We start from the raw sequence: 24,604 nt of genomic DNA on the forward strand, positions 1-24,604 counted from the left end.
AGAATCGCGGACAAAGTAATTTTTTAGTAATTAATATTCTGGAAAAGCTCTGAAAAGACGTTGATCTCTATAAAAAACTATAAAAAATATCCAGATAGTCATATAAAAAATAAAGTAGAGGAAAAGATGAGATGACAGAACAGGGCTGAAAGAGGTCTCACTGCTCTTATCATGCTTTGTGAACTACTATCATATTTGGATCAAAATGCCTCGACACACTTATAATAACACCTCAACACAACAGTTGAAGAACACTGCAATAGTACACCATTGAATCCTGTCCTGAACCAGTACAGACAAGTTTGTATCCTCGAATGCAGGTTTCTCATAATCTATTTTAATATTATCCCTCCATCTTTTACCCGATCTCTCAAGTGGCTGCTTTCATTGCATTTTGCAACGACATTTCTCCGCACACTTCTTGTTCCTCGCGCTATAAGAGCTGTTAATTTCAATCTCTTTCCCTTAACCCAAACTTTTAAACCTTGTTTTGTGAACTTGTAATATTTTTCTCCTCTGTGTGTCACACCAAGCTTCGCACTCATGCGTCAGAATTACCAAAGAGATAACCCTGCAGTCTCGTGGGCTTCAGCGCCGTGCGGTATGATAGAGGTTTAGCAGTGCTCTGAAATTATCTGTCATCTCTTTGTCTTTAGCATAGAAGAAATGGTGATAGGGGCAGGTTCCTCCGTATAGGTCGTAAAATTCTCCCGAAACAGACGGTGTCACATCTCACAAGACTGCAGTCTTAATATTCACCTCCCTGAGCAACTCATATCATATGCGCGTGTATAAGAGCATAGTTCCAATAATCTTATTATTCTGTGTTTAAAGAAAAAAATTGGGGGGGTAAAATATTCTGGCTTGAACAATGCGATGTGAGTCTTGAGTCAGCTTCTGTATTATGAATATTGTATTAATTGTTGCCATAAACGCAGAGAGAAGGATAATATTGAAATATATTTGAAAACAAGTAGTTCTTGGAAGAACTAATCTCCTAATTTTCTTTGATATGGTACGGACCCAATAGAAAATGACGCATCCAACAATTCTTCGTTGCAATGGGAACGTCTTTACCGAGTTGTTACCTATTAACGATAAGGGTTTACACTTTACTGAGCCTTTGCCTAGCAACGATAGAGGGGATACACAGACAGACACACAGCCTTATGGAAGGGAGTTATGAGGCACGCCGTTGAAATGGGCTCAGGTGCCATATCATATCAAGTTTAATAAAGATCTGTTCAGGCATTCAAAAGTTAATAAGGACGGATTAACAGAAACATAAGGCACAAGCCACACAGACGCATAGACTCACGCAGACAACTTGGAGATTGCATAAGCTTGTTTTTTTTTTTTTCAAAATGAGGAAAGTAGGCTGAAAACAAGGTTTGAAGTTGTGAACGTTAGTCAGTTGGCTCAGGAAAAGGTTCAATGACGATTTTTTTATATAACAATGAGCCTTTGGATTCCATAAAAGTGGGCATTTCTTAACCAGCTGAAAGATTAAAAACGTTTTAAGAAATACCGTACACCATGAAGTTAATTGTTCGAGAATATTTTTAATTTTGCGAATTTTTCGTTGTTTTTCTCCGTATGTTAACACTGCCTATGTTACTTTACTAGGAGCTTACACACGCTTTCATAATCTTAATACAATTATCTGTGTATGCATCCGTCAACGGAAGCCATGTTCTTGTCAGATAATAATAAGGAACATCCTATTAAATAATTTCACAGTTATTTCAACAGAGCTTGCAAGAACTAGTTAAGCAGACGGCTTGATTCACTCCAATCTGGTCGTGTCCCTGTTGTGCTATTTGCTATTTGGTTCACACACAAAACCAGATGCTCACGACTGAATAACTGAAAAGTATGTCATTGTCTACATGACAGAAGAAGAGGAAACTTACAACAGGACGGCTGAGATACTTTCTCAAGCTGGCGTCTGTAGCAACCGGATGTTGGGTTCTTGCCACTTTTTTTCTTCTTGTACCTCTCCTGAAAAACGTACAGTGCATCCCCACTATCTGCTCAGTGAAGGTCTCAAGTGTAAGGTCTGATCGAGCACAACGGAAATAGTAACGTGGCCTTGTGTTCTCAGAAACACCAAGTCTGATGCAGAATGATTAATTTAGCCTCTTTGCCCTTGAGGAGACATGTTTAGAAAATAATATAATCTCCTCCCCCTCTGGCCTCTTCCCATTCACCATTAATTCTGAAACTGTGAATCATACAGACAGCTGGTAGGACTCCTACTGGAGATTGGCTGGGCTCAAGACAGTCACCTTCACAGGACAACACGAACACAGAATAAGGCAGCGTCTACACGACAGCACAAAATGCGTCCATTGTAACGAACGTACTTTGCTGAGGACAGCATACAGTTGCAGAATGAGGTGCGTGGTTTTTGTCTGCAAAGACGGAAACACGCACCCGTTCGTCGAGTGGGTATTTGCGTGTTACTCCAATGGCTGTTGGCAAACACTGCGTAAAAAATTAATTGAATTATTCAGATTGTGAACTTCTGGGTTGTGACTAAGTGTAATCTTGTAGGTGTATATCGACGTTTCGGAAGAATATACTGCCTCCATCTTCATGGTTGATGTATACGTAATAGTCTTCCGGTACGGTCGGAACCTATGTAAGTGTACGTTCTATAGACTGCAAGTCTGGAGAAACACATTTCTCAGTGTAAATTTAAAGGTATAGATGATATGGACGTAACTAATGACATTACGTACACACCTCAAGTCAACAGGACGAATATACGAATAGAAGTCACTCAAATGTGGGTTATGGTCTTCAGTGGAGCTTTAATTGCAGCAGTCGCTTGTATTGCAATTTGAGGTTCTCCTGGCAGTCGATGTCAAGGTTGCCGTCTTCTTAAATGTGACGCCATGTAGTCTGGTAGATAGGTACCAGTGTAGGAACCAGCCCCGCAGATGAAAGCAGAAAGTTCTTCCGCAAGGTCGACAAGTATCTACCAGACTAGAAGTCGTCACATTCCACAAGACTGCAGATTTATACTTCCAGGAATCCTCACATATAAGCGAGAAGTGTGGTGTGTTGCACAGAGTAAAAAACTATTACAGGTCCACGGAAATAAGGCTTACAATTTGTGAGCAAGAAAAGTTTTGTTCGTTTATTCAACATAACGCAAATAATTGCTGAAAAAGTTAGCTGAAAATTCAGTACACCAGATTGGTAATTATAACATACCCGGGTTCAGTCTCCGACAGAACAACTGTCGGGCATGGGCATCGGCATGAGGTGAAGTCCAGGCATCTCCCGCCCTCCCGAAGGATTTTTTTAAAAATCAAAAATGAAAAACAGGAAACATACTAAATATGAATACTAGAAATTAAAGTATTTAAACATATATTCTTCTGCCCTGAATACACTACAATTTGAATTATATTCTGCTGTCCAAAAACGTAAAAAGTAGAATCTTTTTTTTTTATTTATTTCTCTGCGAATTTACAATCTACTCACTACAGCAAGGAGCAATAAGTAAATTGGTTAAAAGTAGGAACATGAGTAGAGAATCAACCAGCGTCGATGCTCTTAAACACAATTTATGCTAGACTAAAAGTAGGATATAAACTGTAATTTTGTCTGTAGTTTTATATAGATGTGAAACTTGGTCTCTGACATTAAGGGAGGTACATAAACCGAGGGTGTTGGAGAACAGGGTGCTGAGGAGAATATATAGACAAATGAAGGATGAAGTAATGGGGGGTTGGAGAAAACTGCATAATGAGGAGCTTCATAACTTGAACTCCTCGCCAGGTATAGTCAGAATAATTAAGACAAGGAGGATGAAATTTGTAGGACATGTAGCATACATGGAGGATGTATGCGTCAAGGATTTTGGTGGGGAAGCGAAAAGGAAAGAGACCAATATGAAGACCTAGACTTAGATGGGAGTATAATATTAAAACTGATCTTAGAGAGATAGAATGGGGTAGTATGGACTGGATTGATCTGGCTCAGGACAGAGAAAATGGTGATGAACCTTCAGGTTCCATAAAATGTTGGGGAATTCTTGAGTAGCTGAGCTACTGGTGGCTTCTGAAAAAGGACAAAGGTCCATGGAGTTAGTTTCATCCTGTATACACTAGGACAATCTATAAAAAAGTCTTAAATAGCTTGCATTTAAGTTTCTAAGCACATTTAATGGCTGTCTCCCTTTTGAAGAAAAAAAATCTTGGGGTGCCCATGTCTTGAATGAGATTATCTGTGGTCCATCCAGGTAAGTACCTGGATAGCAAATTAAAAGAGGCCACAACAACTTCGTCACACATCCCTTTCGATTCATAATTCACAGTCTCATACAGTACCTCATTCAGTGTTACATAAACTAAGTAAACTTGAATATTTATCTCAAATATGGAGACAGCCAGGTTCTCCAAAATGTTGGAATGCTAGTCAGAACTTTGTAACATCACTATTCAAGAATGGAAACAACTTTAACAACAAACCATTGTGAGAACCTACAAAGAAAGTAATCTAACCAGTTGCTCCTGCATTGTAAAATAAAAGAATGATAAGCAAGATCTAGGTCCGGAGATAGGGACTAGGTCTATCGACTGGGGCCAACTGAGTAGGTTTTACCTGAAGACGGAGACAGAATTCAGTCTCCGAAACGTAGTTTTTTTTAAAAAATAAACAGGACAGCTTTTAGTTAAAGCCAAGACGATGGATAATGTTCAAAAACATGATATTTGTATGAATAATAATGATCATTTATATTAATCCATTCACATATATATATATCTTGTAAATATACACACACATATACATACATTCTGTATGTGCCACACCAAAGCTGTTCATTTGCAATTTCAAGATCAGACCTTGTTGGCTGAGCTTCTATACACAGAGGAACCCCCATTTAATGCTCCTTGAATTAAATTTTTCCCATAATTTAACATTCAATTTCGTTGATCTCAAGTCAATTCAGTGTTAAATTTCCTTTATTTCAGATTTTCGTCACTTCAGTTTTCAAAACAACTGCTCCCACAAAGAAGCTGTAAATGACAGTTTGACCATACATTTTTAAATCTCACATTTTTTTTATTGTTTGTGGGGTGGGACTAAGTCCTTTGTACTGCGGCCACTTCTGGCCTATTGTACCAGCCCCAGATGATAGGTGAGGATGATTGTGGAGCAATTGGTGGAATGAAGATTGGCAGGGGAAACTGAAGTACTTGGAGAAAACCTGCCCCAGCACCACTTTGTCCACCACAAATCCCACTTGACCAGACCCGGGATCGAACCCGGGCTGCCGCGGTGGGAAGCCAGCGACTAACTGCTTGAGCTGTGGTGCAGCCTCAATCTCACTTCTACATATACTTGTATTTCACAGGAAGTTTAATTAAGGAACTTTATTTTCTGGCATTGAGGTTCCAGTTCATGTTACAGTATGATTGGCAGTGAACAGATTAAAGTTGAGAATCAAAATCTTAATATTCCTTATGGTTTCAAGAACTGTTTACAATTATTGATTCATATATATGTACAAAATATTATATTTTTCTGTAATCTTTATTCCAAAAGCTCAAATTTTCAATTTGCCCAAACTATTACCCATATATCGTTTTTTCTTAAGTCTGGTACTCTGGTCATTGAAACATAATCAGAATACAGTTTTTTCAGTAACAAATATATTGCACATATAATTCAAGACAGATTATTGTATGATTACTTTTCATATCATGCCAGATATTTCTTATAACTAATGCTAATAATCATAAATAGGACTACCAGAATATACAATGAATAACAGATTTATTTATTTAGTGTTGTGAAATATGGAAATGTTATCAGTTTGGCAGCTATTGAGTAAACTGTGTATTGAGAGGAGTAAAGCAAAGTTACAGTAAGACTCCTCCCATTATTTCTGTAATATACCGTTAAAGTATTCTCTTTCTTAAGTGCTAAAATTTGTTTGTTTTCTTAATAAATATTCCTTTTTTAAGCAGATTATTTTTCTCCATCATAATTATGGACTAAATAAAGTTAAGCTTAATTGTCCTGTTCTGAACTCTATAAATGTTGTGGGGACATCCCACATAGCACGCACTGCAAATTTCTGCTCCTCATTTTCGCTACCAATCAGCGCTCTGCAAATTGTTGACTCCTCAAATGCAAGTTTCACTCCGCCTACCGAGCTGGGTATAAAAAGAAGCAGCTCCAACCCAGCACATCAGTTCCACGTCAGTTCCAAGTCAGTTCCACGTCAGTCTTCAATCAGTTCCACAACAGTCTTCAAGCAGTCTACAAACAGCACACTTCGTCACCAGCGCTTGGTCTTCAGAGGCATCGGCACTTCACTGCACCAGGCACGACTGCCTCGGCTGTCCGGCGGTCTCACCCGACTCACTGGGCAACTCGGCTGCCTCGATTCGCCGGTGGTCATGCCCAACATGCTGGGCAACTGGCGTAGCTACCGCCTCTCCACTCCTGCGACCGCGCTTCGTAAGCAAATGTTTTCCAGCAACGGCCGCACTGTGGCCAGTCAACTGACTCAGCCGCCTCAACACACCGCAACCAACATCCCTTTCTACTGGTGCGCACCGCCCTACTTCACCAGCCAAACATCCCAGCAGCCAACGGTCCTTTTCAGGACCTACAAGCTTTTCCGAAGAAGTGGGTTGTCATTGAAGTAAAGACAAAATCGCTCACAATGTAACCGACTTTCTCTACATCTCTTCTGGCATCCAGTCTATTATTATGGATGTTAAAAACGGCATCATTATTCAGCAAGAAGCTGAAATGTGACACACTTAAACCAATTTAAATTTGTGATACATAACAAATAGTACAAAAACAGTATACCCAAAAAGTAAATTCATGCACTTTAAGTATTGTTTTATAAACTTCTGAAGCAACCACTCATTCTTGCTTTCCATTTTGATAATTTTTATACTGTTTATAACCTCTGAGAATATCAGTTACCTAGTCATACATAATCTGCATATGCAATTATGATTTTTGCACTACAGAAAATTTTGAAAATTGTAATTGATTTCTTTCTTTATGCTTGTAAGTAACTTTTTGTTAAATATACAACTAATATGTTAGGTGTTATGACAAGCTAAATAGTATCTCAGCAGGTCAACAAAGATGTCTGAAAGAAAAAAAAACACTTCATCTCTCAGCATTACAGCATGAATAAAGCAAATTTCTTTGCACAAAGAAAGTGTTTCACAACCTATCACTTTCTTAAAAACTGAATTAGATATATTTGAAGACAGACACTGAACTTTTCACCAGATCTGCCAAACAAATAACATTTTATGTTAGTTTAAAGGATATGCACTGTATGTTTACTGCTAAGTGGCCAGCTGTTGCAGATATGCAGACACAAAGCTATGAAGCTGTGACTGCATTAATAATTATAAAATTATTATTACTTACTTACTTATGGAGCTGAGCCCTTCTTGGGGAAAGAATTTCCTAGCATTTTATGGAACCCAAAGGTTCATTACCGTGTTCACAAGAGCTCTCCACTGATCAATCCAATCCATACATCCCATCCTGTCTCTCTAAGATCCATTTTAATATTGTCCACCAACCTATGCCTAGGTCTTCCCAGTGGTCTCTTTCCTTCTGGCTTTCCCACCAACATCCTATAGGCATTTCTTTTCTCCCCCGTTCATGCTACATGCCCTGCCCACCTTATCCTCCTTGACTTGATCATTCTAATTATACTTGGAGAAGAGTACAAGTTACGAAGCTCATCATTATGCAGTTTTCTCCAACCTCCTATCACTTCATCTCTCTTCAGTCCAAATAATCTCAACATCCTGTTCTCAAACAGCCACAGTCTATGTTCCTCCCTTAATGTCAGAGATCAAGTTTCACACCCACACAGAACCACCGGCAAAATTATTGTTTGGTATATTCTAATTTGTATGTTTTTCGACAGCAGACGAGAAGACAAAAAGGTTCTGGACCGAATGGTAGCAAGCGTTACCCAAGTTCAATCTCCTCTTAATTTCCTCCTGAATCAGGTTTTGAGTTGTTATCATCTTTCCCAAATATCTGAACTGTGCCACATTTTCAAAACATCTGTTTCCTATCGTTATGTCATGATTTTGCCCTGTATTTTGGTGACAAGACAGCAACATGTTCTTAGTTTCCTCTGTGTTTACTTCTAGACCAACCTCCTTACTTTCGTCAATTAAAGTAGGAAATTATTCTAAATAAAACTATTTCTATTTCAGTGGTACAGTGCTGGATAATCTGGGGGATGATAGCAGCATGGAAATTAAGAAGCTTCATTTTGATGCAGCAGGCACTGATGAAGATGACTTGGTCAATTATAATGTATTCCTATTGTTATGTACACATATTATTGCTTCTTACATATATGTAATACAAATAATGCATAAAGCAACCTATTTGGACATTATTAGCTTCATCGGCCTATAGTGCCAAGACACCAAATATTCATGTGTTACATAAGAGGTTAAAGTGCCCCATATTGTTTACACTGTTTATAAAGTTTATTAAAGATGTATGTAGAAGATTTACCTACATACATAGTTTCAAGTATTATGCAAAAATTTATTAAACATTAGGGACATAAGAAATAAACAAGCTTGCTGCCAATATAGTCTACTGTTTACAGCATATACCAAAATCTGGATTCTGTATTGTTATGAGTGAAGTCATCAGTCAAAATTATTTTTATGTCAACTTTTGTTAGAGCTGAAATTAACATGTGATTATTAATTTCATTTTCAGTTTGGGTATAATATTAATCCCCCAGAAGGTGGAAATACTGTTGGGCTTTCTGAACTTTGTTTTGATGCAGGATAGAATGTATGTTTTGTTAGTCATCTGTCTTTTGAGGAAGAAATATAATATGGATTGTTTCGATCTATCATTTGTTTATTTAATGCATGTAAATTTAATCCCTCACAAGACATCAGTTTTAGTTCTTGCCACAGTTGCTTTTGACACTGGAGGAAAATATGTTTTCCTGATTGGACCCTCTTTTTAAGGGCTTTCGGCGGCGCTCTCCCATAATTAATTGAGATCCTTTTGAAGTATTTAGGTAAATGGGGAAAATGAGGTATACCTCCATCATTCTTGCCCTCAGCACTAGTCAGAGATCAGTGATCAATCAGCCTCACGCTCAATTCGTTTTACCATCAGGGAAAGAGCAGCCAGAATGTATTGGATAGCCGGCTGGGTGAGCCCCAGTGCTGGTCTTTACCATCTTGACCGGACTTGACAATGCGGAAAAGAGAAAAATTATTGCACGGCCGAGAATTGAGCCCAGCCCGTCGTTATACCAACTGAGCTATCTTAGCTGGTTGGTACTTACGAAGAAATCGAAGAAACGAACTTGTAAACAAAGAAGATTATTGTGTGTTATAGTCCTAGGCGGCTTAGGCTAAGTTTGTAGCGACCAGTGCAATGTTGGAGTCAATTAAGGCGATCAAGGTCATCAACGTCATCAAGGGATTTGAATATGCAGTAGCTTGAAAACCGCTACGTTTCGAACGTTCTGAATAAGATGCGTACAAATTCGTTCTGTACTTCCATTCATTCGCACCGAGAAATCCGAACAAACTGAACGGTAATAGTGCGCTAGTGCGTTCACTGTTAAGACCGGTTAAGACTGTCAGAGAATAATATGAAAATCTGCGCGATCGTACGTGAGAGACTAAGAGCGTGGTGTGTGCAAAGAAACGCGTATTTTATGCCCTAATTTTCATATTGCTTGTATTAAAATGAAGTGTGGCATTTGTGAAACTCAGGAATCAAAATATAAATGCCCCAGTTGTCGTCTTGTGTAGTAAGTTGAGAAGGGTTATTGCTGTTTGAGGTTATGTGCTATCAGTTCACATTTGCTGCTGTGAGTGAGGGAGTGTATTATTGTAATTCAAAGTTATGTTTAAATTTCAGTTGTTCCTTGAACTGCTGGAAAGAACACCAAAAGATTAAATGTGAATCCGTGTCATTACCAAACAACACAGAAGAGGAAATCAGAATTGGTTCACAGAAATATGAGCACCAGACAGAAGATACTGTTCCTCTGGACAGGCTGAAGTTGTTAGGTACTTAAAATTCCGTGCAGGATTGTTCGTTACTAGCAGTAATGGCCATGTATTCACTGACTGTGGCACTTGAATGACTTAACCTTTAAAGGGATAGAATCCAATACTAATTCCGGTGTAATTTTATTTAAGGAATTTTACAGTATGGTTACCACAGATAAATTTTTTTGAATATGGTGTTTATTTGTTGCTGTTGCATGTAACATATCTAGTTCACTTAATGTGTCACTAAATTCAAGTTTTATGTTATGTAGCCATAACAAAAACCATTATAACTTATCTGATGCAACTGAAAACATCTGGAAATGGCATATGACATCCCTTCTGCTTCCTAACCCCAATTTTCTTTTAATGTTCCTACTCCCATTCAAGAATCACTCCTCCAGCTGTACTCTAGCATGAACCTGCATGAGTGTGGCAACAAACCCCCTTTAGAAATGAATTTATGAACTGTATATGAAGTAAAATATATATAGGCTATGTGCGTTTTAAGTGCATAACTAATTCCGTGGAGGTGAAACCTTCCCCAGCAACCATCAGATCCTGGAAATGAAAATTACTTTTATTAAAATTCTCATAAGTCAAAGAGTTATATATGAACTAAAATAAAGTGTACCTAAGAACCATAATGAACAAAAAGTTGCACATATCCTTTTTATGAACTAAATTACACCTAACCCAAAAAATGTAACATCACTGGAACACTCATGTCACATACAAAAGTCAAAGATTTTCCAGAAAATCAGCCTGTTTCTTGTGTTCATTATTCCAAACTAATCCCTTTCTGGTAAAATATTTACAAATATTTCCCCCAAATGGTGTTTGGCCCAGCATGACATAACACAAATTTGTATACTGAGAGGCTTTAGCTCCATGCCTAACCTCCATGTTAGAGATATCCTTTCCTGACTTTATTTGCCACAGCTGAAACAGACAAATTGTTTTCTTTCCAGAAAATAGTAAAGTTTTGCAGCAGATTTTACAGAACCCACACCTTCAAGAGCTTCTGGTGTCGGTAGATAGGTCTCCCAACCCTGACCGAGCCATGCAGCTGGCAATGCAGGAGCCTCTGTTTGTTGAGTTTGCTGATGAATGCCTTAAAATTATTGAACCCGTAGAGGATGCATCTACAGTACCTACATAATTATATTTGTGTTTCTTAGGTTACCATATGTCTAAAATGAGGTTCTGTTGTCACTGGTGATGGTATATTATTGTATCTGTATTATAGTATATAGTTAATTCTTTGTAAGAAAAGAGGCCTAATAGGGCATAGTTATGACTGTTTTTAATGGATCTTTTGAAATTAAAATATTTGACACACCTGTAATGTCTAAATTTTGTATCTACTGATTCCCTGTGATGTCACTGGATTTTTCAATTGGCCTGATCCTTCCAGCCACACTATGGCCCTGGGGTCAACTCATCCACTAACAGAAAAGAGTACCAGGAATCTTCCTGGAGGAAACAGGTGGCTGGTGTGTAAGGTTGACAACCTTACTGCCATCTGTGAGCCTCATCATCTACAAAATGTGGGATCCTCGACCTCACAATCCTGTGAGCCTCCATGGCCTGTTACAGGGATGGTTTTACTTTTGCTTTTCCCAATTAATGTTAAGCTACCTTACAAATAAGCTGAATTATCTGGACAGTGGTCAGGTACTTGAACTGAACATTGTTAGTGTTCCTCTGTTTTTGTTAATTCTGACATTGTGTTTGTATTTTATTATAATTAAAAGGCAAAATTGTCCCTGTGCTTAACTAATTAAGCTCGATGCCATGAAGGCATATGGGGGAGTAGACATATAGATCCATATTCTCTTGACCTCAGCACTAGTTGGAGGTGAATATTCATCTTCACGCCCCGGCCACTTTACCTCTGGGGAAATATTCCCCAGTACCCATTGGATAGGAGATTGGCCAGACCCTAGAGCCGGTCTGGATGACTTGGAGAAATGAAAATTCTTGACCCTACCGGGCCTTGAACTCCAACCCCTCAGTCGTCTAGCCCATAGCCAGTCCCTATCCTGACTCATTAATAACTGTTAATTCTGTATTTTTAATTTCCTCAATTTTACAGTACTTTTATTGCTTTCTGATCTACTCCCTCTTGCCCTACTTTATTCCTCACTTCATGCCTGTGACCCATGCACCCAACTACTCTCCCACCAAACTCTGTTCCCTACACACCACACCCTTATAACTTGTCTCCTGTGTTCCTAGATCTAGACAGCTGGCCCTTTTAGGGCTGGCACTGGTTATCCTTGTCTCCTGTTGGTCCACTGTATTCACTGAGAGACCCAGTGGTAACTGACAAGCTCTCTTGCAGCTCTCTCCTGTTTCCTATATAAACCTAAGTTTCCACAAGTGGATTCCTCTCACTGCTACCTGCTTCAAGCTTGTTTCTTGCTTTTGGCTTATTCTTTGACCCTGAAGATATAGGTGACATATTCCTCCAAAACCCTGGTTGATTTTCAGAAGACCTCATGATGTTACATCCAAATAGATAAAGCATATGTGATAGTACAAGGATGTTCCTACTTTTATTGACTGCTTCATAGTGCTGTGCTTCACAGCAACCAGTGCATTTCCAGCTGTGAGGCAAATATGAATATTGCTGTTGAATCAGTTAGTCTGATGGCTGATAACATTTGAAATGAAGTAGTTACACTTCACAGGTCATCGAAGGTGCTGAAAATGCTGTTTATCTACCAACAGAAGTTCTGGTTGCTCTTTTTAAGTTTTCTGCAGAAATATTCTTAACTTTTGACCAAATGTTTTCTTTTAGTTCTTCAGTTTGTGGGTTATTTATATAAACTTTTCCCTTCGAACAACCTCAGAAGAAAAGATCAGAAAAATTAAGTTCAGGTTAACATACTGGCCAGATACCAATGCTAATAGTTTTGTCCCTGAAGGCATTGGTCAAAGCCTGCATACATGCAGTGTGGACAGTTGCCAAGTCTTTTCTGAAACCAAGTATACAGTTTTTCTCCTACTGTTAACTCTGGAAAGAATTACCAAAGAATCGCTGGTACATATCTTTTGGAATTAACTTTTATGTTAAGAAACAGGTCCAACAATCATTCTTCTACTTACAACACAGCAGACAACAACTTTTCACTGGGTGGAGCAGGACTTTGTATGTTAGATGTTGATTCTGTGAACTCCAGTAGCAGTTATTTTGAGTATTTCTATATCCCTGCAAATAAAAGCATGCTTCATCGGAACAAATGTTAATTGCGGGTCAGTTTCACCTTCAATGACAGACTGCTGAAAACAATTGCAAAAATGAACCCTGCTAGCTGGATCACATGGCTGGAAGGTGTGGATTACTGTTGTTTTATAGGGTATAAGGTACGGCAATTGTATTGGCCTTCTTGCACTTGGCTTTGATGCCCCAGTCTCCTAAGATAGAGGTTTTAGTGATTTTTTTGTGTGTCCACGTCTGGCTTGCATATTATACAATTTTTCCCAGTAAGCACTCAGTGCTTGTGTTTTTGTTTCTTTTCTGTTAACCATCCTGTTCATCTAAGTTCAATCACCACATTATGAATTGTTTGTCTGCTGGGAAGTTAAATTTGTTAAAATTTTTACCAGCACTTTCTTGTATATGTCATACAAAAAATACACATTGCTCTAAAGTGTACCACACCATGACATAGCACACTGCTCAGCAGCCTCCATAGTGTAGGGGTAACTTTCTCACCTCATGACTCAAGGTATGCGGGTTCAAACCCAGCAGAGGTGGAATTTTTAAGGGCAGAAAATTCAGGGAACAAGTCCTCCAGGAGGGTCTTTAAGCCATGGGTCCCGTGTTTTAGATTTATGGCATGTAAAAGATCCTCATGTTTCCCACCCAAGTAGTTTCCAATTCCTCTGGTAGATGGGGAAGTATTGGGTACCACTGCCAGAGAGGTGGCCAACCTTGCTGGCAGGATGGGGCTGATAGCGAGCACCAGTACTGGCAGGGCATGGCGACTGGTAGAATATCAAAAGGGGACGTACAATAGACTATTAGTCGCGGTGCATGGGGAAACCCACCCCCTCTACAAATAATAATAATAATAATAGCACACTGCTCACTAATTTATAGCTGAGAACAAAACAGCTACTGGAGCTGATAACTGCTGCCCACTGGTGACATGTCTTAAACAGATTTATTACATGAACTGCTCTGCCTGCCATGAAACATAATTTGTAAAGCAGTCCATAAAGTTAATATCTTCTATGTACAATAATAACCAGCCACTTGAAGATGGTAAGAGAATGATTGTTATAACACTCGGTAATCATAGGCTTGAGAATTTGATTCCATCCTATACCATGAAATGTAAAAGCAGTAAGCATACTGTATATCTAATAGTATAATGGTAACCATAAGAGTGGAATTAACTCCAGTAATGTAGGTACCTCAAACACTGGGCAGTTCAATTCTAATATTCCTCCTGGCCTTTAGCCCACAAGTGAACTATACTGACCAAGCGACCGCCACTTGTTTGTGAAATTAATGCCAAATTTTGCAGATAGAGGGTGTTGCATGGTCAGCACAAAGGATTCCCAAGGCTGTTAATCTCGGTTTTCTGTACCAGATTAATTCTAGTATTGCGTAAAGATAAATCTCCCATGCCTACTTTTATGTTATAAGCATCCATATATAACTGCTTCATATCATCCCATACATTTTCATTGGATGATGCCTGCATTCAGGGCTTACTATATCTAGTTCTGCCGTGTCACTAGATATGGTATTTTAGTTTGTTAAACTAATCATAAAATATACATTATATTGATTTAAATATGTCTGCAACATGTATTAGTGTTCAAAGTTTTGCCATCCAGTGAATTGCTATAATACATGAATTGCATGTTATTATTGTTGGTGCTGCTTGTATGCTGAAATATAATGTGTACATTTAAGTCTGTGTGAAAGCTATTATTAACCCTTTAATGCCCATTGGTCGCTATGTGTACCACCTGCTTTAATATACAAGGTACATTTATGCATTTAATATGGTAAAGGTAAGGTAAAGTTATCCCTGAGCTTAAAGTAATTAAGCAGTACACATGAAGGTGTATGGGGGAGTGGGTGTATAGATCCACATTTTCTTGACCTCAGCACTTGTTGGTGGTGAGTGGTCAACTTCAGGCCCAGCCGCTTTACCCCTGATACCCATTGGATAGGAGGTTGGGTGGACACCAGAGCCGGTATAGACGACATGGAGAAAATTCTTGACCCTACCAGAACTCCGACCTCTTAGTCGACCAGCCCGTAGCTAGTCGCTATACCAGCTGCGTTATCTCAGCTCATATGGTTCTTAACAATAAACAGCGATTACTTCCCTAAATGTCATTAACCAATGGACCTTTTTAGTGGAGACAGTGTGTTTTCTGTGAAGTACAAACTGAATTTTTACATATCATTTAGGAGAATTTTTGCTATTAAAGGGTAACTGGTACAAAGTTGTGCTGATGTAGATTCTGTTCTTGGGTTGTTACACCGTCTGTATGTGGGTGGTGTTGCCAACATTTCAGAGGTACACATGCTGACTCCATCTTTACAGTCAAATTGTCTAGTTTTTGTCAAGTGTAATACATTTAATTGAATTACAAATGGCATTAGATAATAATAATACTGTTTTTCTATAAATATTAATTTATTTTCTGATTTTAAATAGTAAAATACAAATATAAATGTTGAGTTTGTTCTCACTGTCACTGGCATTTTTGCAATCACAAATACTTTAAATGTAACCCTTATACTAAAAGGTTGCAATGAACTGCTGTTAAGGACAAATTGACATGACATGTAATGATATTGCACTAAGTCAACATTTCATGAAAGGAATGTGTTTAAATCCTTTTAGTACTTGCCTCTAAACATACTTGTATGTAAAAGGACCAATTAATTCTTTGTGGATATGTTATGAATATTGCTGTAGATATTTTTTTTAAATTTTATTTGTTCTGGTGAGAAACACATTTCTCTCCACTGCTGACATATACTGTACCACTAGAGATGTAGCAGTACAGAATTTCTTGGTGCTATGTAGCCTAGGTACTGACAGAATTGTAAAGTAAAACACAAAGGAAAATATAAAATTGCAGATAGCTTGCAACTTGATGCTGGCACTTGTGCCAACTCCTTGCTCTAATTGACATTAACATTTTATGGGTTATACATATGCCTTGAGAGTGCATTTTACCAGTCTCACATTAATGGCTGCAATGAATCTGAATTAGTACCTTGCATGACAGTCTTCGGCTTTGGTTGTGAAAGATTGGTTGCACCACTGCTGTGACAGAATTCAATGTTGTATCCCAAGGCAGTGTTTGTGAACCCCTGGCTCAGTTCTTAATGTATCTTGGTTCAAAAATTAAAGGTTGTGTTATAGTACAGTATAATAATATATTATTATCATGCATATTTTACTGGAGCCAGACCATTTTTCAGCATGACATGTTCACTTCCACTTATAAATGAAATATTATAGGTTGAATCTCCTTCCTCCTAAGAGGTCTCACTAGGTTTGTGTTGTACAAGTAGTTTTAATACTGTTACACACAAACATGTCATTTCTGATAGCTTAAATTTTTGCATATGCCCACATGCATGGTTCATATGAATATCGAGTGCAGGTGATCATAACCTTTTTTAAATTTTAATGCTTCATAAAGGCATAAATCTTTATATAGCAAATAAACATATTCAGATGTGACAGTAACAATTAGATCTGTAGACTGGTATTTCTACTGTACAGTTTGATTCTAGGAAGATCCACTTCACCTTTAATGATCTGTGAGTCAGAAGATGTTGAAAACCAGTGTTTCAAGAGACAGGTTGTTCAAAGGATGCCACATAATAGGAGGGGGAGAAAATTTTCAATAATTGTGGCATAATGGTGGGGCTTTGCATGCTGAGGGGAAGGAAGGGCTGATTTGTAACTTGCATGGCTGTGTTCTGCAATCACTTCAACATTTGATGTATGTTTTAAATCTCTAACATATCAGTAACTTAGGAATTATGCAAATTTATTTAATTAAATTAAAATGTAAGTGAATTAAATTGAGGGCTAAATAGTGCAACTTGGTGTTAAGAAGGTACATGTCTACATAAATTAAAATTTAACTCATGTAAATGAAAGCATCGGCATCAGTTTAACTTACTCCTGTGACTTATTTAACATAAATTGGCATATTGTTAAATAGTGTTTGAAATAATTAAAGTGTAACAGTAAAGTAGCATGAAATTCATCATTTAAGTCTTACAGTTCCATTCTTACTGTATTGAAGTATATCATTTTTTATTGATTTTCAAGTACACACACACAAACACACCCACGCATGCATGCACGCATAATCTGTATTCCAAGTGGACTGACACTTGTTTAAAAATTTGATGGATACACTTTCCCTGTGAATGTGGTGTACAATTTTACTATATTCTTAAATGTTACTATTTAAATTGAACATATTTACTATGTATCCTTTGTACATACATGCTATACTGATGGTCTTAAGGGTTAATCCTTGATACTCTTATTTTATTACTTTAAATGTAATAAATCCCTTCCCCTCCCTCAATCCTGCTGTCTCTATTCTGAAAGAAATATAGCAGTAGCCCTTGGACCCTGGAATGAATGCTCTTTGGTCTGTTCTGAAATACTAAAACTCTGAATATTATAGAACAGTCAACATTGTGATATTCTGGTTGTGACTAATCATAATACTCTCCAGTGTGAGACTCTAAAATCTTAATACAGAACAATCAGTACCTCAGAAACTGTACTGTCTGTTATCCACAGACAGGACAAAGTGCTTGGATTGTTAGCCCGTGATGTATGATAGAATTTTTTTGTAATGCTGCCAGTAGCTACACTATATAGCATTGGTTTGTAGGACGACAGATGAATGATGAGTTTGAAAGGATTTGGAAAGAAGCAGTTATGGCCTAATTGAGGTACGACCCTGGCATTTGCTAGAGGAACTGATGAAAACTACAAGAAAATATGAGTCTAGAGCATTACCGGTATGCCAACCCACACTGTATTTGGGTGTTACATTAGGGCTGTCAGCAATTGAAACTTTTAATTTAATAGCCATTTAACGTTAATCAGGTAATAGAAACATTTTGTTATGAGAATTATCAACTGATTTAGTGCTAAATTAATAATAAACATGGTAATTTGATATTTGAAAATAGAAGGAGTTAGTTTATGGTACTTCCCAGTTAGAAAATACAGGTATATCCACTTTTTGTGGTTTTTACTTTCCTATAAAATGGCACATAATGTAGAAACTTTCACATTGAAGACTCTTCATCACATACTCAGTGCTAACTGTTGTGTTTATGTTCCTGACATAAATATATAAATATGGCATTAAAAAATAAGCACATTATAAAAATTATTTATTGTGGTGTAATATGCTCTACTTTTGGTGGGCAGAAGCCTTGTTTCACCTCCAAGATCAGTCAGAAGTGCGGTGTGTGGATTGAACCGTTTGTATGCAAGGACATGATGTATAAATAAAAGTGTTCTGAGAATGAAAGCATGGAAAGGCCCACAAACTGTGATATACCTGCACAAACAGAGACTAACGAGATAAAGTTGCTAAGCCTTGAAATTAAAAACCAATTCTGGAAAAACTTCACAAAATTTCCTTACATTGCTTCAGTCTATATAGTGATGCTAACAGCAAGTACAAGTTAATAATTATGCAATTAATGATTCATTTATATACTGCTAAGTGTGTTGGATATTAACTCAAAAGTTTCACGCAGTTCCCATGTTCATAATTGTTAACGTGTAAACACAGTTACATGCAAAACTTGTAGGTACATTTAGAATCTATGTCTGTACAGAATTTCACTTGTATTAATGCTTATGGTTCATTACTTATCACCAGCCAATGGAATGGTAAATACTGATTTTGGATGGATACCATATTGTTTTTACAGTTATCCCCCCTCCCCCAAAATTACCAATTTTACCACACAAAAGTTGGAGAGTCTATATAAAGTGACATTGCTTCCACCTCAGGATGGAACAAAATTAAAAATATGAAGGTGGAGTGGCCTCTAGTGTAAAGTACACTTACATGACAATTTTTATGAAAATCAAAATGGCCATACCACTTTTTCGTAGAACCTGTGATATCAAGTTTCATCAAACTCAGTCTACTAGTTCTCAAGTTGATACATGTGGATGGAAGAACAGACATGATTTCTCCTTTGTGCATTCAGGTTATGCTCATCATGCGAAGAATGCACAATAAGGAAAGCAGGCTAAAATTGACACTGAAAATGTGTATAATATCTGAAGGTAATACTGTATCACACTCTGAGGTTAAAGCAGTGTGTGAAATTATACAACTTGAGTGATTGCTAAACAAAAGAAAAAATTAACTGCAACAGTCCCTAATTCTTGTAAAAGTTTGGGTGGAGAATGATCAGGGCTGTAATGATGTACTGTTTTCCTGAGGCTGAGAGACAGAATCCATGGCTCTGAAGGATGTTGTGTATTGAGACACTTTGTTACCTCCTAATAACACACCTGTAATGCATTTGTGTTGCCTTCCCTGCAAACAGTGCTGCCTTAATTCTGATTTCTGGCAACCACAGCACACACATCTATTAATTCATTGCAAAGAAGTGAATTATCATTCTGCAGCTCACTGATGCCACTTAATGCAGTGTTTCTTAAACATCCTACTTTGGTGATCTTTGCACACGCTGTCTTAGCTGGCTTTTCCTTGAACTGTTACATATATGTTTTAATCCTGGATGATCTTTGCTGCCCACTGGTTAAGAACCACTGACTTCTTCTGTAGTTTTATAATGTGTAATAACACTGTTTTCTACAATTTAATGTCGTGATTTAGACACATAGTGGTCGAGATCGTTTGGCAGTATTGCGTTATCCAATTCACCAGCTAACTCCCAGTAACGTCTTCGTATGTGATGAGCTGAAGCTTTTGGTTGTCTGTTTCGTGTGAAGATACCTTTCTTGTTTCCCCCAACTCGTGTTATTGCTGTGTGATATAAAAGTCAGGGTATTAGCATTCAGTGCAGTAAAGGGAGCCTATATATTAGTAAGGTTATGAATATATGTTATACATGTATGACAAGAGGGTTCATTTGAAAGCTTCAAGAACAAGTTGTTAAATAAGTGGCCATTGGATAGATCTTGTGAGAGAAGGTACACTAAAGAGCAAACACATACAAAAGGAGCCAACCACTTGACATACTGCTTGTCTACTCAGAATATCTATATAAAATTAAGGAAAATATTTGAAGATAAACGCTTCAAATCCATCATAACAAACTGGGTGTATATTGTCCAATAAGTTAACTATTTCGTTGTTTCAGAATTTTGAATCTATGAGTGATTACTGACATCTGAATAGAGAAAGTATTGACAAGTTCTGTCTTCTGAGATATAATTTTGAGTAGTCTGACGAAAGTCAAGTGACATTTCAGAATATGTCACCTCCATCTTCAGGGTTGAATAGTTAGCCAAACAAGAAATCAACATGAATTAGGTAGTAGTGAGGGAAGTGGAGGCAACATGTTCCTCTGAAACGTTGGTTAACTTTCAACAGACTGCATGACAGTATGTTGCAGAGGACAGAACTCTTCATAACTTCAAATCCTACATTTTGATATCATATTACATATAACTCAGTTGATATCTTTATATTTTTGCATGACTGTATATGAAAAGTATGAGCTCTTAACAATTTGATTAATAATGGTTTTATCTCAGCTTGGATGTCTTGGAGTCATTAAATCTTACTGACTGAAAAATTGATCAAATTATGCAAAAGATTACATATTTTACTTACTTTGGGCAGTTTTGAAGTCTGCAAAATTCCAAATCATTTCTCCAACAAAGAATCCTTGCATGCGCAGTCTGTCAAAAGCTTCAAAGTGCTTGGACATAATTTCAACCTGATATTCTTCTGACCATACATATTCAGGATACTGAAAATTTAGTTATGTCATATATATAGTTATTGACTATATAGTCCACGATGGAAAATGTAAGGAACTGCCTGATGGGGACATATAGGAATACAGCCTTTTGCCATGTTTTATGCACTACATGTAAGTTTCTAAATCAGGTACTAAGAACTTGTGTTCCTCTGATGACAGAGGCATAAGTGGGGGCTTCAACTTTAGGCCTAGAGTTCTAGATACAAGAGGCAGCTTACATTAAAATACCAGCTTAAGTATATAAGTTCATAACACATAATGATTTAAATGATATTTAGAACAGAGTGGGAAACTTTACTTTTAATTTTGAATACACTTAATTCCAAGCATGTCATTTTCAATTCATTTATTCATTCATTGCTCTTGATCATTGTCTTGAAGTGTATGTTACAGAGCACTGGTGTGCCATGAGATCTGCAGAGGTGTGGAATGCAACTTACTAAACATTTTTGTTTCATTACTCAGCTTTTTATTGCCATAATGCATAAATTCAGCCTCAGTATTCCACCTCAAATGTATTTTTTTATACTAAAGTAGCATAATTAGCTTCCCTCTTTTCTAGAATTTTCCCAGGAAAGGACTCCAAAAACCCCCAAATCTTAGCTGGGGGTGTCCCCCCCCCAAAAAAAAAACTATAGTGGTAATTCCCTACTTGTTCATTTAATATGTATGCAAATGTACTGTTGTAATGAACTTTTCCTTGTCAAATAATGTATAAAACAACAGCTGTAGATCTGAGCAGGATCGTTGTTTCGTTTTTTTTTTCTCGTAAAATTAAACATTTGAGTAAAATTATTGTTTGATATTTGAGCTTTATGTAGACTGGGGCTTACACTGAATTGAAACAGACTAAGATTAAATTAATTAATAATTTTCAGTGCAGACCTTCTCCAATATCAAGTTTTTTCTAAATCTGTGAAATAGTTTTGGAAATAAAATATGTAGGTAAACACTACAAACAAAGAGAGACAACTTCTCCATTATGTACTTTTTTATGTAGTTCATGTATTGTAGTTTTTCTGATGACAAGATACAGAGCACCAAGGCCTAACATTTATGTTTCCTTACCAAATGAAGTCCTGCCAATGTATCTGCCCCATATTCCAGCATCATGACTGGTTTGTTGTACTTGTGGTGCCATGATACTGCTTCTGCAATCACGTTATTGCGTATGGTGTCTGTTCTTCCTGTGTTACTATACCAACCATTGTACCGGTTGAATCCAATAACATCCAAATATTGACCCTTGAAAGAAGAAACAGAAGGGGAAGAAGGTTACAATATCCTTTTGAGACTCATGCAGTCAGAAGTAAGTAAAATTTGAAGTGGAGAGGATTTCCTGAATAATAAAAATGAATAACTCAGTGGCACAATGTCTTTCTTGAGCTAAAACAGAAAATCCCTGCCCTTAATGGAATTCAGAAGTTAGTTGTGCTGTTCACAAGAGTCCACATTAGCTCCTATCTGGAGCCAAGTGAATCCATTCTGTACCCAGTTTCCATGAGATTCATTTTCATGCTATCATCCCATCTACATATAGACCTCCCTTCCTTTCAAAATTTCTGGTTACAGTTTTGTATGCTTGTCTCATTTCCCACATTCATTCACATGTTGCACTAATCATTTTCCCATCTATTTAATCATCATAATAATAATAGATGAAGAGGTCACTTGATGGGTGCCTCTGTCTTAGGAATGGAGTGTCTGCCCTAACCTAGATTGGCCAGAAAGGTCAAACAGGCCATACCTGGAGGCACTAGAAAGCAATGATGGTAGATGAACAGTGCAAATCATGAAGCCCCTCACTGTGTAATTCTCCATCTTTTGAGATATTGTTTTTTCAGGTCCCACTATCCTTCCTGACACATTATTCTTAAAATGCTCAGTCTGTATTCCTCCATGAGAGTGAAGGATCATGTTTCACTTCTAAGCAGGTAAAATTATGGAATAAAAATATCGCCATGAAATACAAAGTCATTTATATTATCTCATACTCCTTCTGCATCTTATGTCCCATTGCTGTGGCAGAAATGAAAGTTAACATAGAGTTTAGAAATACAGCATTCAAATGACTGTGTATATGGGAAGTAAATAATATTCTGATTCAGTAGAACTATACATTCTGGGTTTGTAAGAAATATGATGGGTATAATTGATTTCATTTCAAAGTATCACCTTTTGTCAGTGCCTTTTTTTTCTGTCAGTAATTCACTATGTATATTTACCATTTTAAATTTTCTCCATGTATAACATTTAATTCAAATGTGGGAACAGAAAACCAAACTCAGAAGGTACAGATAATCAGACATGTGAAATATGTTGCCATGCAAACCTTTCAGCAGATGTGATTGAACCATGAAGCCATAAGAAGTTCCTACCCATTTACATTTGTGCTTAATTGCGCCTCTCTTTTCTCCACCATGCACAAATTATGCGGTAATATAAAATGCATACTCTATTATCAAATTTCCATTCTCGTTATCGCAACAAATGCCTTCAAGTTAAATTGTGTCAATTAACTTGTATATTTGCCTAATTTTTAATGGATTTGTGCTCTGTTTTACCTAATTGAAACTGGTAGTGAACAACATGTAATTACAACCCACAGGAAAGAGACTGTTTCTGAGAATGCAGTCACCCGTAACAGTTGTCACACAGCTTGATGTTTCCCATAAATGTTGGGTTATTAATTGTATTGGACTGAATCTAAAATCTCTCTGTATTTTTGACTACAGCAAAAGTTACTGATATATGATCAGACTATAACAGTAGCAGTTGTTCTCATGGGTATGATATCCTTTTGTCCAAACTAAACTATTTATTTGTACATATAAAGATTACCCAAAGCCTTAAGTACTTTGTTTCGAATGAACTGATTTACTGATACTGACTGTTCGATCCTCACCGTAGCCTCTGGCCAATGCCATGGTAATTGGCCGAGTTGAATCCAGATGTTTTACATGCTCCACAATAGCCCTAAAAAAACAAATTATTGATTTGTTAGAAATCATTTGTTTCACAAATGTCTATTAAAATCTGTCATCATATATGGAAGGAAGAATTACTTTCGTATGCTCCCAGCCAATTTTTCTAATTTTGTAAAGGATGTAAACTAAGCTTTTAGTGTTATCATACCATGGTCATGTAAATATATATATATCTGTGTGTGTGTTTTCCTCTTCAATAATTTATATATGTAAATATCTGCAGATTTCCCTGAAATTTGATATGAACATACCATTAAAGCATACCATACCTTCGTGATTTAAATTACCTATTACCAGTAGTGGTAGTGTATTTGGTTGAGGCAATATGCTACATGCTGGAATGTCATGGGTTCAGTTCCTGGTGAGGTCATTGTATTTTTCGATTAGCCTAATCCTTCAAGTCACATTATGACCCTTGGTGTAAAGGGCAACAGGTGCATAAGGCTGATAACCTTATTGCCATCTGTGAGCCAGTTGTCTAGAAAATGTGGGGACCTCAATGTCTCACAACCCTATGGGCCTCAACAGCCTGTTACAGGGATAAC

The 24,604-nt window shown here is 37.3% G+C and overlaps 2 protein-coding genes across 7 annotated transcripts in view; one reads left to right on the forward strand and one right to left on the reverse strand.

Annotated features, from left to right (window-relative positions):
• The first annotated feature begins 2,259 nt into the window (after positions 1–2,259).
• Positions 2,260–11,482, forward strand: LOC111866291 (zinc finger HIT domain-containing protein 3). Of its 5 annotated transcripts, none has more exons than XM_023855099.2 (4): positions 2,260–2,399; positions 8,235–8,349; positions 9,928–10,079; positions 11,033–11,477. In XM_023855099.2, exons 2-4 carry the CDS (start codon positions 8,261–8,263, stop codon positions 11,221–11,223), a joined length of 432 nt encoding a protein of 143 aa, XP_023710867.1. In that variant the 5' UTR covers positions 2,260–2,399; positions 8,235–8,260; the 3' UTR covers positions 11,224–11,477. The 5 variants fall into 5 exon arrangements, with proteins under 5 accessions (XP_023710867.1, XP_023710869.1, XP_033608084.1 ...); XM_023855098.2 differs by lacking the exon at positions 2,260–2,399 and adding an exon at positions 2,417–2,644 and having other exon boundaries at positions 11,033–11,482; XM_023855101.2 differs by lacking the exon at positions 8,235–8,349.
• Positions 11,483–15,714: 4,232 nt separating this feature from the next.
• The window catches only part of LOC111866283 (beta-glucuronidase), a 76,028-nt gene continuing 67,138 nt past the window's right edge, over positions 15,715–24,604 (reverse strand). For both annotated transcript variants that reach the window (XM_023855086.2, XM_023855087.2), the window contains exons 10-13: positions 23,964–24,048; positions 22,141–22,317; positions 20,922–21,060; positions 15,715–20,108 (exon numbers count right to left, since the gene is read on the reverse strand). In XM_023855086.2, the coding sequence (XP_023710854.1) occupies positions 19,942–20,108; positions 20,922–21,060; positions 22,141–22,317; positions 23,964–24,048 (568 nt within the window). In that variant the 3' untranslated portion in view covers positions 15,715–19,941. The remainder of the gene's footprint in view (positions 20,109–20,921; positions 21,061–22,140; positions 22,318–23,963; positions 24,049–24,604) is intronic.

This window comes from Cryptotermes secundus, unplaced genomic scaffold (assembly GCF_002891405.2).
Source record: "Cryptotermes secundus unplaced genomic scaffold, Csec_1.0 scaffold1025, whole genome shotgun sequence".
Taxonomy (NCBI): Eukaryota; Metazoa; Arthropoda; class Insecta; order Blattodea; family Kalotermitidae; genus Cryptotermes; species Cryptotermes secundus.